This window comes from Delphinus delphis, chromosome 5, assembly GCF_949987515.2.
Source record: "Delphinus delphis chromosome 5, mDelDel1.2, whole genome shotgun sequence".
In the NCBI taxonomy this organism is placed as follows: Eukaryota; Metazoa; Chordata; class Mammalia; order Artiodactyla; family Delphinidae; genus Delphinus; species Delphinus delphis.
In genome coordinates, this window is record NC_082687.1 from 24,661,504 (window position 1) to 24,679,028 (window position 17,525).

The 17,525-nt window shown below is 36.9% G+C and overlaps 1 protein-coding gene across 5 annotated transcripts in view; it reads right to left on the bottom strand.

Moving 5' to 3' along the window:
- ANAPC10 (anaphase promoting complex subunit 10) overlaps window positions 1–17,525 on the bottom strand; it is a 76,667-nt gene that overhangs the window by 48,993 nt on the left and 10,149 nt on the right. For all 5 annotated transcript variants that reach the window (XR_009519504.1, XR_009519503.1, XM_060012100.1 and 2 more), the window contains exon 3: window positions 9,751–9,841. Coding sequence is in view for 3 of the 5 variants with exons in the window: in XM_060012100.1 (XP_059868083.1) it covers window positions 9,751–9,841 (91 nt within the window). In the remaining 2 variants the exon portion in view is untranslated. The remainder of the gene's footprint in view (window positions 1–9,750; window positions 9,842–17,525) is intronic.

Below are 17,525 nucleotides of genomic sequence, written 5' to 3' on the forward strand. Positions count from 1 at the left end.
TAAAAGTTAAGATCTGATATAAACTGGCACTCACTTAATAACGAGCTCCTTGAACAGAAGTAGCCTGTGTCAAAAGTCAGTCTATAAAAACAGCAGGGGATCTATAGCTCTTAGTGAGGGGACCAAACTTCTATAGCTCAAGCTTTTCATCAGAAAGGAATGGGGAAAGTTAAGGACTTTTCCTCAAATAATAAAGACAGATCAAGATGTAAAACGCTAAATACTCAGGAATTGCTGACAGGATAAATACCATTACCAGGTTTTCAAAAGAGGCCAGCGGTATCAAACTGACATCCTTCTCTGTCTGCTGCGGAGACAGGAGGGGAAGGGCAAGAAAGAAGGGGAAATTTTGAAGGGCATACAAAAGATCTTTTCTCTGATGCACCAGCCATAAACAGGCAGTGAAAGGTCTTTCTTATCATGGAGAGATCAAAGATCATGAAGATTACCCTTAAGGATTTCTTTCTTTCTTTTTTTTTTTTAAACAAAAGCAGATCTAAAGGACCAAACCTTTTGCTTAGAATAATTTCATCTCTAAGTTATTAAATTCAGGATAACTTAGTCGCTGAACCTACAAGATAACCAGGGTTAGGTTAGAGAGGCAAAGAATAATAATAACACTAATGATTATAAACACAACAGCAACAGCAGAAATAGCAAGTGAATAAGTGAATACTCTGTGTCTGGCCCAGAAGCAATGCTTTATATGTATTATCTCATTGACTCCTTAACCTTGTGATACAGGAACTATTATCACCTCTATTTACTGATTAAAAAAAAAAAGTAACACTCAGGTTAATAACTGGCTTAAGGTCACAAAGCTAGTAGGTGGGCAGTGTTGTAGTTTACGCATGTATCTGCCTGCCTCATATGATCTTAACTACTATAACCTTCCTATTAATTAATCGTACTTAGCTTATCCAGCATTGTCATTAACACCATTTAACACTAACATGTAGATGTTTATAATTCTTTAAATTTGAGCTACATCATGGGTTCTTACCCTTGGGTCTATGTAGCCCCAGAAATCATATGTATAACTTATGCTATATATGTAGTTTCATTAGATTTGAGAAGGAAACTGTGACCTCCCATAAAGTTAAAACTGTTATTCCATAAAGCCTTTTAAAATTATTTATAAATTTTATCTCATGGTAAAATTTAAAAATAATATTGCTTAGAAAATCATGCTGCTTGTCCAGTGGCAATGCATGTGGGAAGGAAGCACATACATTGTGCTACAGGACTTGCCCTCCCACCATAAACAACTAGAATACCAGACAACACATATGGAACAATCGTCTGCAGACACTGAATGACAAGACGCAAAGGCCTGTAAGTCCTGAGAGAAAGGAAACGAATGAGGTGAGCCCTATGAATAACTGGGCTTTCTGACTGATGGCAATTTCTCAACTGCTATGCAGGCAGAGAAAAGCCTAAAAGAATCTTGCAGTCTCACTGAACTGAGGAAGGAGCTATACTGAGCAAAAACTCCAAAAATCTGCCTGGAGTCCCCTTGAGTCTTTGAACACCAATCTACACAGGCATAGATAGGGTGAAACTCCACAAAGACATGCAAAGAACAGTTGCTGGGGGAAGGACAATTACTGAGAAACAGTAAGCCAAACAATTCCCAGAGCTTTGCACAGAGTAAGCAAACATTAGAGTTCCCAATAACCAAAGTGGAGAATCCAAATAGCTCCTCAAATGTCTAGGACATTCATTTGAGATCCCAGAAGGATCAAGCCTTTGTATTCCATGAGGCTAATCTTGCCCAAGAGAAGTGATCTTAAAGAGTGGTCTGGGGGGCTTCCCTGGTGGCGCAGCGGTTGAGAGTCCGCCTGCCGATGCAGGCGACGCGGGTTCATGCCCTGGTCCGGGAAGATCCCACATGCCGCGGAGCGGCTAGGCCCGTGAGCCATGGCTGCTGAGCCTGTGCGTCCGGAGCCTGTGCTCCGCAATGGAAGAGGCCACAACAGTTAGAGGCCCGCGTACCGCAAAAAAAAAAAAAAAAAAAAAAAGAGTGGTCTGGGGATCTATTGGGGATCTGTAGGGGATTTCAAGATCCTTTCAGGGCATCAACAAGGTCACAACTATTTTCCTAATAACACTAAGATGTTACTTGCCTTTTTCAGAATCATTCTTTTATGAGTATACAGTGGAGTTTTCCAGATGTGATCTGACACGGGATACTGTAAAAGATTTAATGAAGAAGCATATGTGTGACTCCAGCTGTCTCCTCTGAAGCCAGACACTAAAGAGATTCACAAAAAAGTAAAACAATAACACTCTTCTCACTATTTTTTGTTTTGGAAGAGACAGTTATTTTTCATCTAAAAATGGTATTTATGTTAACATAATAATAGGTTAATTATTTAACTTTAGATGAATAAATAGATACTTTAAAATTCCTCAGCTATAATTTCCAATATGGTAAATACTGAGAGGATATAAAAAGTAGACAGAAGATCTTTGGAGACCTCAATAAAAGTTTAAAGTGGTACCGAAACCAAAAAAAAAACTGGAGGCTCGCTGCCCTTGAGCAGGGATCAGCAAACCACAGCTCAGAGGCCAAATGTGACCGACCACTTATTTTTGTAAAAAAAGTAATATTGAAGCAAAGCAACACCCACTCACTTACATACTGTCCATAGCTGCCTTTGCACTACAACAGCAAAGCTGAGCAGTTGCCACAGCTTAAAACATAGTTCGCGAGGCCTAAAATATTTACTATCTACCCCATTACAAAAAGTTTGCTGACTTCTACCCTAGAGTAAAAGGTACTCTAGACCACAGTAAAGGGGCTTAAAATGAAGCCTCAAAAAGATCAAGTTGATTCTTAAGAACTTACCTGCCTACCAGAACAAAGTCTAATCGTCTTTATAAAACAAAATCCAACACTCAACATGGTAAAATTTACTATATCTGGCATCTAATCAAAAATTACTGCAAAGAATCAGAAAAATATGACCCATAATGAGGAAAAATCAGTCAATTAAGACAGATGTAGAAAAGACTGAGATAATGGAATTAAAAAATAATAATTTAAAAAGAGAAAACATAAACATGTACCTATAGGTATATAACAAACTACCTCAAAACTTAGTGGCTTAAAAAAATAATCATTATTTTGTTTATGAATTTGGAATTCGGGCAGGGCCCAGAGGGGAAGGCTCCACACAGCACTGGGTGTGGCTATTTGACTTCAGAGGTGAAGGACCTGCTTCCAAGACAGCTCACTAACATGGTGGTAAGCTGGTGACACTTGTCAGCTGGGAGCCTAGCTGAGAGCTTGGGTTTTGATTCACTTTTTTTATGGGCTTCTCCATTTGATGTGTGTTTTCTCACAGCATGGTAGATGGGTATCAAGGGAGAGAATCACATAAACGAGAGAACAAGGCAGATTGCCTTTTATGATCAAGCCTTAGAAATAACAGTATCATAACATTCGTACTCTATTAGACAAGAAATCCACAAAGGCCTGACCAGTTTCAAGAGGGGAGACATAGATGTCTCTTGATTAACTAGTAGCAAAGCTGAAGAAGAGCATATGCAATAGGAAATACTAATGTGAACATACTGGAAAACATTGCCTCCCTTCCCTGGAAATCAGGGGGTGGAACTGAAAGTTCCAACCTGCTAATCACACGGCTGGTTCTCCCCACAACCAGCTCCCACCCTTGAGCGGAATCCAAAAGTCACCTTCCCTAAAGTGTTTTCAAGAGCCTGAGAGCAAGAAGTCAAATGTTACCCCATTGCTCTTAAAATTCAGGAAATTCCAAGGGTTTGGGGAGCTGTGAGCCAGGAGCTATGAACAAAGACCAAGTATATATGAGACATCTGAATAACCATGTATTCTTCTTATAAATCACAATATTGTAATAACTGAATATTAGTAACAACTTTGGGTCAATAAATTAGATAATTTTGATAAAATGGACAAGTTCTTTGAAAAAAACAAATTATCAAACTGATTCCATAAAACAGATAATCAACAAGGATCTACTATATAGCACAGGGAACTCTACTCAATATTCTGTAATAACCTATCTGGGAAAAGAATCTGAAAAAGAATGGATATATATATATTTATAATTGTGTCACTTAGCTGTACACCTGAAACTAACACAACATTGTAAATCAACTATACCCCAATATAAAATAAAAACTAAATTAAAAAAATAAAAAATAAAAAAAATCTGCTGACAACTGAGGCATAAAAAAACTATATTTTTCTGGGGGAGAAATGTCTCAATGAACATGGGAGAAAAATTGGTAATTAAAGAGAAAATCTGTGCTATGGCAAAAAAAAAACTGATTCAAGAATAGAAAATCAATTAAAGAAATAAGATGTTGTATGTTTAATTAAAAAACCCAACAACTTCACATAAAAAAAACTCTGGGAACAGATAGCTTCAATGGTGAATTTTATCAAATATCTAAGCAAGAAATAATAGTGATTCTATATGAATCCTTTTAGACTAAAAAAAAAAAAAACAATAGAAAAGATGAATGAAACTAAAAACTGGTTCTTTGAAAAGATAAACAAAATTGATAAACCTTTAGCCAGACTCATCAAGAAAAAAAGGGAGAGGGCCCAAATCAATAAAATCAGAAATGAAAAAGGAAAAGTTACAACTGACACCACAAAATACAAGGAATCATAAGAGACTACTACTACAAGCAACTATACACCAATAAAATGGACAACCTAGAAGAAATGAACAAATTCTTAGAAAGGTACAATCTCCCAAGACTGAACCAAAAAGAAATAGAAAATATGAACAGACCAATTACCAGTACTGAAATTGAATCAGTAACTTAAAAACTCCCAACAAGCAAAAGTCTAGGACCAGATGGCTGCACAGGTGAATGCTACCAAACATCTGGAGAAGAGTTAACACTTACCTTTCTGAAACTATTCCAAAAAACTGCAGAGGAAGGAATACTTCCAAACTCATTCTATGAGGACACCATCACTCTGATACCAAAACTGGACAAAGATACCACAATAAAGGAAAATTACAGGCCAATATCACTGATGAACATAGATGCCAAAATCCTCAACAAAATACTAGCAAAGAGAATCCAACAATACATTAAAAGGATCATACACGATGATCAAGTGGGATTTATCTCAGGGATGCAAGGATTTTTCAATATCCACAAATTAATGTAATATACCACATTAACAAATTGAACAATAAAAACCATACGATCATCTTAATAGTTGAAAAAAAGCTTTTGATAAAATTCAACAAACATTTATGTTAAAAACTCTTCAGAAAGTGGGCACAGAGGGAACATACCTCAATGTAATAAAGGCCATATATGATAAACCCACAGCTAACATACTCAATGGTAAAAAGCTAAAAGCTTTTAAGATCAGCTTTTAAGATCAGCTAAAAGCTTTTAAGATCAGGAACAAGACAAGGATGCCCACTCTCACCACCTTTATTCAACATAGTTTTGGAAGTCCTGGCCACAGCAATCAGAGAAGAAAAAGAAATAAAAGGAAAACAAATTGGAAAAGAAGAAGTAAAATTGTCACTGTTTGCAGATGACATGATACTATATATAGAAAATCCCAAAGACATTACCAGAAAACTACTAGGGCTAATCAATGAATTCAGTAAAGTTGCTGGATACCAAATTAATACACAGAAATCTCTTGCATTCCTATACACTAACAACAAAAGATCAGAAAGAGAAATTAAGGAAACAATTCCATTTACCATCGCATTAAAAAGAATAAAATACCTAGGAATAAACCTACCTAAGGAGGCAAAAGACCTATACTCCAAAAACTATAAGATGCTAATGAAAGAAACTGAAGACAACATAAACAGATGGAAAGATATCTTGGATTATAAGAATCAATATTGTTAAAATTACCATACTACCCAAGGCAATTTACAGATTCAGTGCAATCCCTATCAAATTACCAATGGCATTTTTTACAGAACTAGAACAAAAAATTTTAAAACTTGCATGGAAACACAAAAGACCCCGAATAGACAAAACAATCTTGAGAAAGAAGAATGGAGCTGGAGGAATCACACTCTCTGACTTCAGACTATACTACAAAGCTATAGTCATCAAAATAGCATGGTACTGGCACAAAAATAGACATATAGATCAATGGAACAGGATAGAAAGCCCAGAAATAAACCTATGCACTTATGGTCAATTAATCTGCGACAAAGGAGGCAAGAATATACAATGGAGAAAAGATAAGTGGTGCTGGGAAAACTGGACAGTTACATGTAAAAGAATGAAACTAGACTATTCTCTAACAACATATACAAAAGTAAACTCAAAATGGATTAAAGACTTAAATGTAAGACCAGATACTGTACAACTCTTAGAGGAAAACATAGGCAGAACACTCTTTGACATACATCGCAGCAAGATTTTTTTGGATCCATCTCCTCAAGTAATGGAAATAAAAACAAAAATAAACAAAAGGGACCTAATTAAACTTAAAAGCTTTTGCACAGCAAAGGAAACCATGTACAAAATGAAAATACAACCTACAGACTGGGAGAAAACATTTGCAAATGATGCTACCAACAAGGGATTAACTTCCAAAATACAAACAGTTCATATGGCTTAATAACAGAAAAACAAGAACCCAATCAAAAAATGAGCATAAGACCTAAACAGATATTTCTCCAAAGAAGACACACAGATGCCCAACAGGCACATGAAAAGATCCTCAATATTGCTAATTATTAGAGAAACGCAAATCAAAACTACAATAAGGTATCACGTTATACCAGTTGGAATGGCCATCATTAGAAAAATCTACAAATAATAAATGCTGGAGAGGGTGTGTAGAAAAAGGAACCCTCCTACACAGTTGGTGGGAATGTAAATTGGTGCTGCCACTATGGAGAACAGTACAGAGGTTCCTTAAAAAGCTAAAAATAGAGTTACCATATGATCCAGCAATCCCACTTCTGGGCATATATCTGGAGAAAACTGTAATTCAAAAAGATACATTCATCCCAATGTTCACTACAGCACTATTTACAATAGCCAAGACATGGAAGCCACCTAAATATCTAAAGACAGATGAATGGATAAAGAAGATGTGGTATATATACACAATGGAAAATTAGTCAGCCATAAAGAAGAATGAAATAATGCCATTTGCAGCAACATGGATAGACCTAGAGATTATTATATCAAGGGAAGTAAGTCAGACAAAGATCATATGATATCACTTATATGTGGAATCTTAAAAATGGTATAAATGAACTTATTTACAAAACAAATAGACTTACCGACATAGAAAACAAACTTACGGTTACCAGAGGGGATACTGGGGTTGGGGGGGAGGGGAGGGAAGATATATTAGGAGTTTGGGATCAACATATATACACTACTATGTATAAAATAGATAAACAAGGGCCTACAGTATAGCACAGAGTGTATTCAATGTCTTGTAATAACCTATAATGGAAAAGAATCTGAAAAAGAATATATATATATATATATATATATATATATATATATATATATGTAAAACCGAATAACCTTGCTGTACACCTGAAGCTAACACAACATTGTAAATTAACTATACTTCAATTTTTAAAAAATGGTTTAAAAAAAAGAAAAAGAAAAATAGAGGCAGAAACACTTCCCAACTCATTTTATCAGGCCAATATTACCCAGTAATAAAATCAGACTAAGATATCACAATAAATGAAAATGATAAACTAATATCCCTCAAGAATATAAACATAAAATTTTTCAACAAAATATTAGTAACTCAAAACCAGTAACTTATAAAAAAGGATTTAAAAACTAAACAAGGATATATGACAACAAAGGCATAAAAAATAGACAAAATGAGTTCATCAAAATTAAGCACTTTTATAAAAAGGCAATCTACAGAATGGGAGAAAATATTTGGAAATCATGTATCTGATAAGGGACTAATATCCAAAATACATATAGGACTCCTAAAAATCAACAAAAAACCAAAACACCCAATTCAAAAATGGGCAAAGGACTTAGCCATTTCTCCAAAAAAGATATCAAATGGCCAATAAGCACATGAAAAGAGGCTCAACATCACTAATCGTTAGAGAAATGCAAATCAAAACCATGAGATACCACTTCACACCCATTACAATGGCTATTATCAAAAAATAGAAAACAAGTGTTGGTATGGATGTGGAAAAATCAGAACTCTTGTATATTGCTGTTCAGGATGTAAAATGGTGCAGCTGCTGTGGAAAACAGTATGGTGGTATTTCGAAAAATTAAACATAGAATCACCATTTGATCCAGCAATTCTACTTCTGGGTATATGTGCAAAAGAACTGAAAGCCAGGACTCAAATAGATATTTGTCCATCATGTTCATAGCAGCATTAGTCACAATAGCCATAAGATGGAAACAATCCAAATGTCCATTGATAATAAACAAAATGTGCTATATACATACAATGGAATATTATTCAGAAGGAATGAAATTCTGATATATGCTACAACATGGTTGGACCATGAAAACATTATGCTAAGTTAAGCTAGAAACAAAAGGACAAATATTTTATGATTCAACTTATATGAGACACCTAGAGCAAGTTACAAGAGATTTATCTAAATCTCTGCTTCTAAGACTACAAAATAAAGATAAAAATAGCTGTAAAGGCTAAAGGAAATAAATAGGGAAGGCATTTAGCAAAATATCTGGTATTTAAAGTCTTTAAAAAAATATTAGCTGTTACCTTCATTTCTGGTGTATACATATTTAATACCCTAGGACAGGAATTGGCATACTACAGCCGACTGGCTGAAACCTGCCCACCACCTACATTTGTAAGATAAAGTTTAATTAGAACAGCTAAATTCAGTCATTATGCATTGCCTACAGCTGCTTTCATGCTATAATGACATTAATGAGTAGCTGCAACACAGACCAGCTAGCACACAAGGCCTAAAATATTTGCTATTGGGCTTTTTCATAAGAAATGTGCTGATCTATATCCTAGGACAATAAAAACAAACCAGAAATACAATGCTACAGGATGTTAAAATAGATGGTGTAAATGGAGCAAGATAAGCAAGTTAACTGGTTTCCATCTGTCAATAAATTCAAAGCAAATGACAAACATATGGTGGTTTTCCATTTCCCCCCAAAAGTAAGCATTTCAAAACTGAAAGTGTCCTTAGAAGTAATAAGTTAGAATAAATTTTTTATCATCACTCCTGGTGTACTTAACGCAATGCATTAAGGCATTGCATTGGGTCATAAGCAAAGCATACTTTTCTGAAATAAATGATATTGAAAAGTATATATGAGAAATATCTACATAAAAGGAACTGCGTAAAGTACCACAAAGAATTCATAAAGGAAACAACAAGGTCCTACTGTATAGCACAGAGAACTATATTCAATATCCTATGATAAACCATAATGGAAAAGAATATTTAAAAAAAAGAATGTATATATATGTATAACTGAATCACTTTGCTGTCCAACAGAAATTAACATAACATTGTAAATCAAGTATACTTCAATAAAAAATGTTGATTAAAAAAAGAATTCATAAAGGATAAGACAATAAACTTAAAACATAATCTAGTTGAGTCAAAAAGTAATCTCTAAGGCTTATAAAAAGCAGAGTTAAGTGCATTTCAATATAATTTCTATATTTCTTTAAATTTTATGTAAATAAAATCAATTTCTTTGTCTACTTATAACCTATATAAATTGAAAAATTCAAAAATATATTACCTGAATTGGATGTTCACTAAATGAGGCTGGGAGCCATCTGACTGCCAATAAGTTTCTAGATTGTCATCTCGTAATTGATCCACTCCAAATCCTGAAAGCACCACGAGTGACAATAAATTCTCATGATAAAGAAAGAGCCATATATTCAAAATACAAAATTACCACATATATTTGTCCAGAAAGTTTGATAAAGAGGATAGTGAGTACTGTGAAATTTAAATTAACCAAAACTCTTCAATCCTCTTAACCAGACCTCACTTCTCAGAAGCATAAAAAATTAATAAACAGAAATCTCAATTAAACAGATTTGGGAGACCAGAAGGGGAAGTTCTCACACCCTGTGACCATAACGGAGCCCAAGAAGAAGAAGAAAGTCTCCTTTCTTGGCAAGGACTCAGCCAATGAAAAGCCACGGCCTCTCTGTTTACTATAGCCCTCCCAACTTCCTTTTCCTCTCTGTAAAAGTGTGCTACTTCACTTCAGTGTGGAAACTTGCACTTGGCTTGCCATGGTTGCAGACTCTGAATTGCAATTCTCTGCTGATCCTAAGTAAACCCATCTTTGCTGGAGCAATATCTGGCAGACTATTTATTTCAGATCAACATGTTGGTGGCCTCTACGGGGACGAGAAAAGACCCCCAATGGTTCCAAGGCTGGCAAGCAAACAGGTGCAGTACCCACCATTGAACCCACTGTCACTCACTGCTTTCTCACTGACCCTGGAGTTTGAAAGTCTTTCTCTTGGATCTCAGCACACGCCCTCTTTGCATTTGAAGCTCTCCAGGCTTTACTCGGGATCTATTTTAAGGTTTCATCTCTTTGGTTAAGGCTTTGTTTTGTATATGAGTACTCATTTGGCAGGTCAGTCTAATTTTGAGATCAGACTGTTTCAACCAAATCTGACTGAAAACACCTTTGGCCCATTCATTCGGCAACAGGGGCTGTTTCTCTGAAACTGTTCCAGTTTTCTTCATCCTCCTCCTTTGGAAGGGGCTGTCCTATGGAAATTGGCTGTAAAAGTCTTTGGCCTGGCTCCTTCTAAAACCAAGCTGTCTTCTTCGAACTGGCTGGGATTAGCCTGCAAGCTGTTTGAATTGAGCAGTTTGTGCTGTAAGCTGTTTGGAAATCGTTCTTTTACTCCAGAGAAAAACTGAGAAATGGGATCCTAGTTATCTAAACATTTTGAGGGTACCCACCCCCTAGGAGGACTCCAGATGATTTTGTTTGAGGGTACCCACCCCCTAGGAGGACATTTTGAGGGTACCCACCCCCTAGGAGGACTCCAGATGATTTTGTTTAAAAGCCAAGGTCCTTCCTCAGGCACATTTCTAACTAAATGGACCAACTTGACCAAAAGCAATGTAGAATAGAAATGGCTATTACAAAGAACTTTTGAAATCCCTAACTTAATTTCCTTAGCACTGAAATGGACTACAATAGCTCAAAAATTTCCAGAACTGAGTGCAATGCTTAGTTTGATTGGTATTTTGAAGCTTCTCAACATTATCAGGGGTCTAAAATTGCCTCTCTGCAAAATAAAATTTTAAGATTAACTGAGGCGAACAAATGATTAAAGAAAGATACAATGGCTCCTGGAGCCTCAGGCTCTATCTTCCTTGGCTGTCTGAGGCGCCACCTCAGGCATCGTCTTCTCTCCCTCCCTCAGCTGCTGGTGGCCAGACTCCACCTCTGGCTCCCTCTTCCTCCTTCCCTTCTGTGCTGCCTACACCTCCTCTATTCCTTCAATTCCTCCATACTAATTCTCTCACTAACCTTCCCCTTTTCTCTTAAACTTTCCCAACTCCCTTTTCCTCTGAACTTGTCAGAACCTGCCCCTTTAATATTAAGCCTTCAAAGGATCCAGAGGCTAGACCCTTAATTTCGTATTTCCCTGGACCAAAGCTGAACCGCAAGCCATATTCAAAATTTTCCCAAAGTAACTGAAGATCCTCACATATTTGCTGAGGAATTTAATACAGTCATTAAAACTTATCAACCTGGTTTCTCTGACTCCTATCAACTAGTTCATAGCTTTTTGGTGACGGCCAGGCCCAGCAACTGAAAACTGCTAATTGGAAAAATCCTGAATGTTCTCTAGAATTACAACTGGGAGACCAGTCCACCAACTTATTATCATATGACCAGGCTTGAACAATCGCTAGGCAACTTCATCGAGCAATTCCTGAGGCTTTTCCAAAGTCTGTTGATTGGAACAAAATTCAGACTTGCAGACAAAAGTCTGAGGAACCTGTTTATGATTACTACAATCAACTTCTAATTGTTTTTGAAGAAAATTCTGGTCTTCCTTCAGATATTGATTCCACCCAGGTCGTTTTTAACTATGTTTATTAATGGGCTGAACTGGGACCCTTCCCGTCTAATAAAAAGGACCAGGATGGAATGGGAAACTATGTTCACTCCAGATTTAGTTAATCTGGTAAACCAGTTCTCTGGCATTTTAGATGAGTCACCTCAAAGGAAGACCGCCTAAATTCTTAATTTTCAATTCCAGCAAATGAAGACTCCTAAACAGAACCAAAACCCTCCTAGTTTCTACTATTATTGCGAAGAGTCAGGACATTGGAAAAAACACTGTTACAAATTTAAGCGTTTCAGGTGCCTTCAGCCCTCTAACCAGCCTCTCCAACGTCCTCCCAATTCTCAATGACAGGGCTCTGAGGAACTACAGGGCTCTTCCCAATGCTCTCAATCAGTTTGGAGAAACATTTCTCTAGACTGGGAAGGAATCTCTTCCAGTCCTGACACTGAAGCCACACTCTAAACCCCACTACTATAAAACAGCCCCCGCCCCAGAGAACTAAAACAATTCAAATAGTGGGACTCTCTAATGATCCTCAAGAGGTTCCTGTCTCTGAACTCGTTCCCTTTTGTTTAGGTCCTTTGAGAGTTGGACACTTTTCTTTCCCCTCAGTTCATCCATCCTTATTCATTTATTAGGTCGAAACTTCTTAGAGAATTATCATGCCAGAATTTCTCCCAAAAGGGGAAAATAATTTTAGAAACTGATGGTAGTCATCAGAATAAACAACCAGGTGAACTAAATGACCCTCTGACATCTTTTATTTGTTCCATCTTTGATGGTAGTAGAGCAGATTCCAGAAACACTGATCATTTGTCCCTATTATCAGCTACCACCCTCCTTATGGGCAAAATCTCCAACTGACGTTAACAAAATTCACAGCACACCTCCCATCAAGATTCAAACAGACCCCTCAAAACCTCTTCCAGGAATTAATCAATACCTTATAAGTAAGAAAGTCTTTCAAGCCATAAAGCCCATAATATAAGATTACAAGGCTCAAGGCCTCATTATCCCTTTTACTAGTCCCTGTAACTCTCCCATTTTACTGGTGAGAAAACCTAAGGGTGGACCTACCAGCAATAAACAACATTGTTATTTATCCCTGGACACCCTGTTGTTCCTAACCCTCACATGTTACTAATGCCCATTGCTACCATGAGTAAATTCTTAACTGTAATTGATTTATGCAGTGCATTCTTTAGTATTCCAGTTGAAGCCCACACCTTTTTGCCTTCGCTTGGAAAGAAATACAATTCACCTAGATAGTAATGCCTCAGGGTTTTACTGAGAGTCCTGTTTTCTCACAAATGCTAAAAGCTGATCTGGACGACATAAAACTCCCTAGGGGTTCTACTTTGTGGCAATATGTGAATGATTTGCTTCTTTGTTCTCCTTCTAGAGCTTCCTCACAGGAAAATGGCATCCACCTGCTAAAGCTTTCAGCCTTAATGGGACGTAAGATTGCCAAAGAAAAATTGCAGTTGGCCCAAATTCAGGTTTGATATTTAGGGCATCTGAAATCAGAACAAGGGCTACACCTAGATCCCAATAGATTTCATGGTGTCCTAAGTTTCCCAAAACCCTTAAGTGCCAACTGCAAGGTTTTCTCGGGCTAGCTGGTTATTGCTGAAATTGGACTCCAAATTTCTCTTTTATGGCCAAAGCCTCTATATGTTTTACTTAATGATAACAGCCCTGACCCAATTTTATGAGAAGAACAGGAGGACACAGCCATCAAGGCCTTAAAGGAGAGTTTGATAAGCCCACCTGCCTTTGGGCATCCCAATTATCAGATTCCTGTTTTCCTTTTTGTATATGAAAAGGGGAAGAGAATGTCCTTGAGTTACTCACCCAAAAACATGGGGCCCACCATTGACCCATAGGGTATTATAGCCAGCAACTGGACCCTGTGACATAGGGATACCCCCCTTGCCTTAGAACCAGTACAGCCACTGCCCTTTTAGTTAAGGTCACCAAGAAAATGACTGTGGAATCCCCTTTAATCATTTTTGTACCTCATGAAGTAGAAGCTCTCCTGAATTCTCATCACACTCAACATTTCTCAGTCAGCTGCCTTACCTCCTATGAAGGCCTTTGTTAATTGTTCTTCACACTACTCTTTTACACTGTAAAAGCCTGAATCCACCTCCTCTTTGCTCCTCAGCAAATTTATCTGGAAATCCTATATCATCCAGCCATTCCAGATAACGGAAACCTATCTGGTATTGTTTTTCCTGATTAAAATCATAATAATTTACACTAATTAAAAAAATTAAGTGCGGAGTTTTCAAAAAATTTAAGCAAAACAGATTTAATTTATGTTTTATTTTTGGACTAAGTAGTATATTCATTTTAGATCAAATTCACAAGGTACAAAAAAGAACATGGTGAAGTCTCTCTCCCCCCAGCATCTAGTTGCCTTCTCCAAATATAATCCAAGTTATCAGTATCTTACATACCCTTGCACAGATGTAAGCAAATATATATATTCTTTTTTCCTCTCTACACAAATGATGGCATATTATACATACTTCTACACTTTGCATTTTTCTTTTCATTTAATATATCTAAAAGATTAACCCATATCAATAAATTAATAATAATAGCAAACACTGATATCACATTTAATATGTGCCATGCACATTTCTAAGCATTTCATATATATTAAATCATGAAATATTTATTAACTCATATAATAACTCAGTTAACCTAAACATCTTTTAAAAATTCTGTATCAGATCATCTCGCTTCCCTGCTTAATATCTCTAGTGATTTCTCTTTGTACTTAAAATCCAAATTCTTTTCCAAGGCCTACCAGAGTTCACATAATCTGACCCATGTCTAATTATATCTCCAATGTCATCTTCTACCACTTAACCTCCTTACAACTCTCCAGCCACACTAGCCTTCTTTCTGAACTTCGAACATGCCAAACCAGTTAGCTTAGAGCCTTTTAACTAGGTGTTCCCTGTGTCAGGAAGCTTCTTCTCTGAAATCTTTGCATAGTGGATTCTTCTTAACATCTACATGTCAGTGCAAATTTCACTTCCCACGAGAGGTCCTCCTTGATCTATTTATTATATTGCTGTTTTATTTTCTCCAAAGCACATATTGCTATTCAACTCAGAAATTCTTTAACTCAATGATCATAACTGTCAGTTATAGCATGAAAAGAAAATAAAAATTTCGTCAGGTTTTTTTTTTTTTAAGAAAAATAGAACTTACATCACCCAATTATGCCTCTCAAAATTAACTCATAAAGGCAATGTGTTGGTAGAAGATATGGATCAAGTGGAAAGTATGTTCTAGGTATTCACAAAATACAGCCTCATCAAATCCCTTATTTTTGTCGGCTTATAAAATATCACGCATAGAGTCAAACATAGAAAATGTACCTATTTTTCTCCTAATCTTCTTTCCCAACATGGTATGCATTTGATGCTTATTAAATTAAATGATTAAATTATTATAATAAGACTCTGGTATCATGCCGGCAACCACACAAATCTGACCTTTAGTTTTTCCAGTCTCTTGGGCAGAGACTGACAATTGTGCTGAACTGTGGAATTGTTTTCTGATGCGTATTCAATTAAGCTGAATCTACTAAATACATTCCAACTTTAATCTGAGTGAAATATTGAACCAGCATTTCCAAAGATAAAATAATAATTTTGCAAAGCCATCTACCACCAACCATACTGTAGCAGTGAGGTACATCTGTATCTCCCAAAGACTGATACTAACATTTTGAAAGTTTATTAAAATTCTCCCTTATATCAGTGCTCACCTGAATTACTGCATATCTCCTAACTCATTTCTTTACCTCTAATCTTGCCTCACTTCAGTCCATCCTTCACAGTTCTCAAATGTGAACAAACACTGTTTCATTCTGCTACTTTAAATTACTCAATGGCTCATACTCTCTGTACAATAAAGTATGAACTTTTTTTTTTTAATTTTATATTTTTGGCCATGCTGCGCAGCTTGCGGGATCTCAGTCCCCTGACCAGGGATTGAACCCAAGCCACAGCAGTGAAAGCCCAGAATCCTAACCACTAGGCCACCAGGGAACTCCCAGGTATGAACTGTTTAACAAAGCCCCCTATGATCAGGCCTCTTCCTAACTAGCTAGTTTCACCTATGCCACTTCCCTCTGTTCTAGTCTTACTGACTACTCACAATTCTTCGAAAGAACCATGTTTTGCTTAGCTATACACCTTTGCACATACTGTTCCTCTTGCCTTTATGTCCTTCCCCAGTGAAATTCTACCTTGCCCCATCATGCCAGATACGCATCATCTCCATGAAGACTTCCCTGATCCTCTGAAGCAGTGTCAATCACTTTCTCCTTTGGCCCACTATTGCACTGAGCCCATGCTTAGAGGGAAGCAGTACGACCTAGTGAAAGCCTGACTGCCTTGAGTCCCAGCATTCCCACTTATTAGGGGATATTTGCCAAACTGCTTAATCTGTCTGTACTACAGTTTCCTCATTTGGAAAATGATAAAAAATAACAGTAAATACTTCATACGACTTTTGGAGACTTTACTGAGACAGTTGTTTATTTTATACATGCAAAGTACTTACAACAGAACCTCTCTTAGGAAGCATCAAATAAAAGTCATAAATTATTACATTGTATAATAATGACTAATTTAAAGATACAATTCCTCCATTAGATCGTGAACTCCTTGACAACAAGGTCTGTGTGTCTTTTTTATTTTTTAATCTCTAACAGTGTTACAGATTTCAGCAACTGTCTGCTGACTTGAACTGAAAAATATCTGACCATAAAGAAGTAAGGTTAAGTAAAGGTTAAACAACTAACGTTCTCATGCTGTTTCGCATTAATAAAGACTATTCAGTCATTCATAACATGCAAAATGATAATCATATAATTATATTTCACTGATGAACACAAAGCTGAAAATCACAGAAGTAAAATGTGTGACAGCACAATGATGAATTTCAAGACTTTCATACCCAACACATTTTTAAGTGATCCCCACCATTCTTCTGGTAGTTCCATTGTTCTCTTCTGCACCTCCAAGATGTCAGAGCAGTGGGGCATCCTCAGGGGACCAGTAACTTCTAGGTGTTGTCCTCTGCCAAGCCCCACAGCATAAAAGAATGTGAACTGGCACTGATTCTTACCCTGTTACTGACATCAGTATGGCACCAGTCGAATTATGCTACTCAGTAAAGCAATAGAAGATACTCAACTTGAGCAAATTCACAGAAATATTTGGTGCTATAAAGAATATTAGAGGGCTTCCCTGGTAGCACAGTGGTTAGGAATCCACCTACCAATGCAGCAGACACGGGCTCGAGCCCTGATCCGGGAGGATCCCACATGCCGCAGAGAAACTAAGCCCATGTGCCACAATTACTAAGCCTGCGCTCTAGAGCCCGTGTGTCACAACTACTGAGCCCGCGTGCCACAACTACTGAA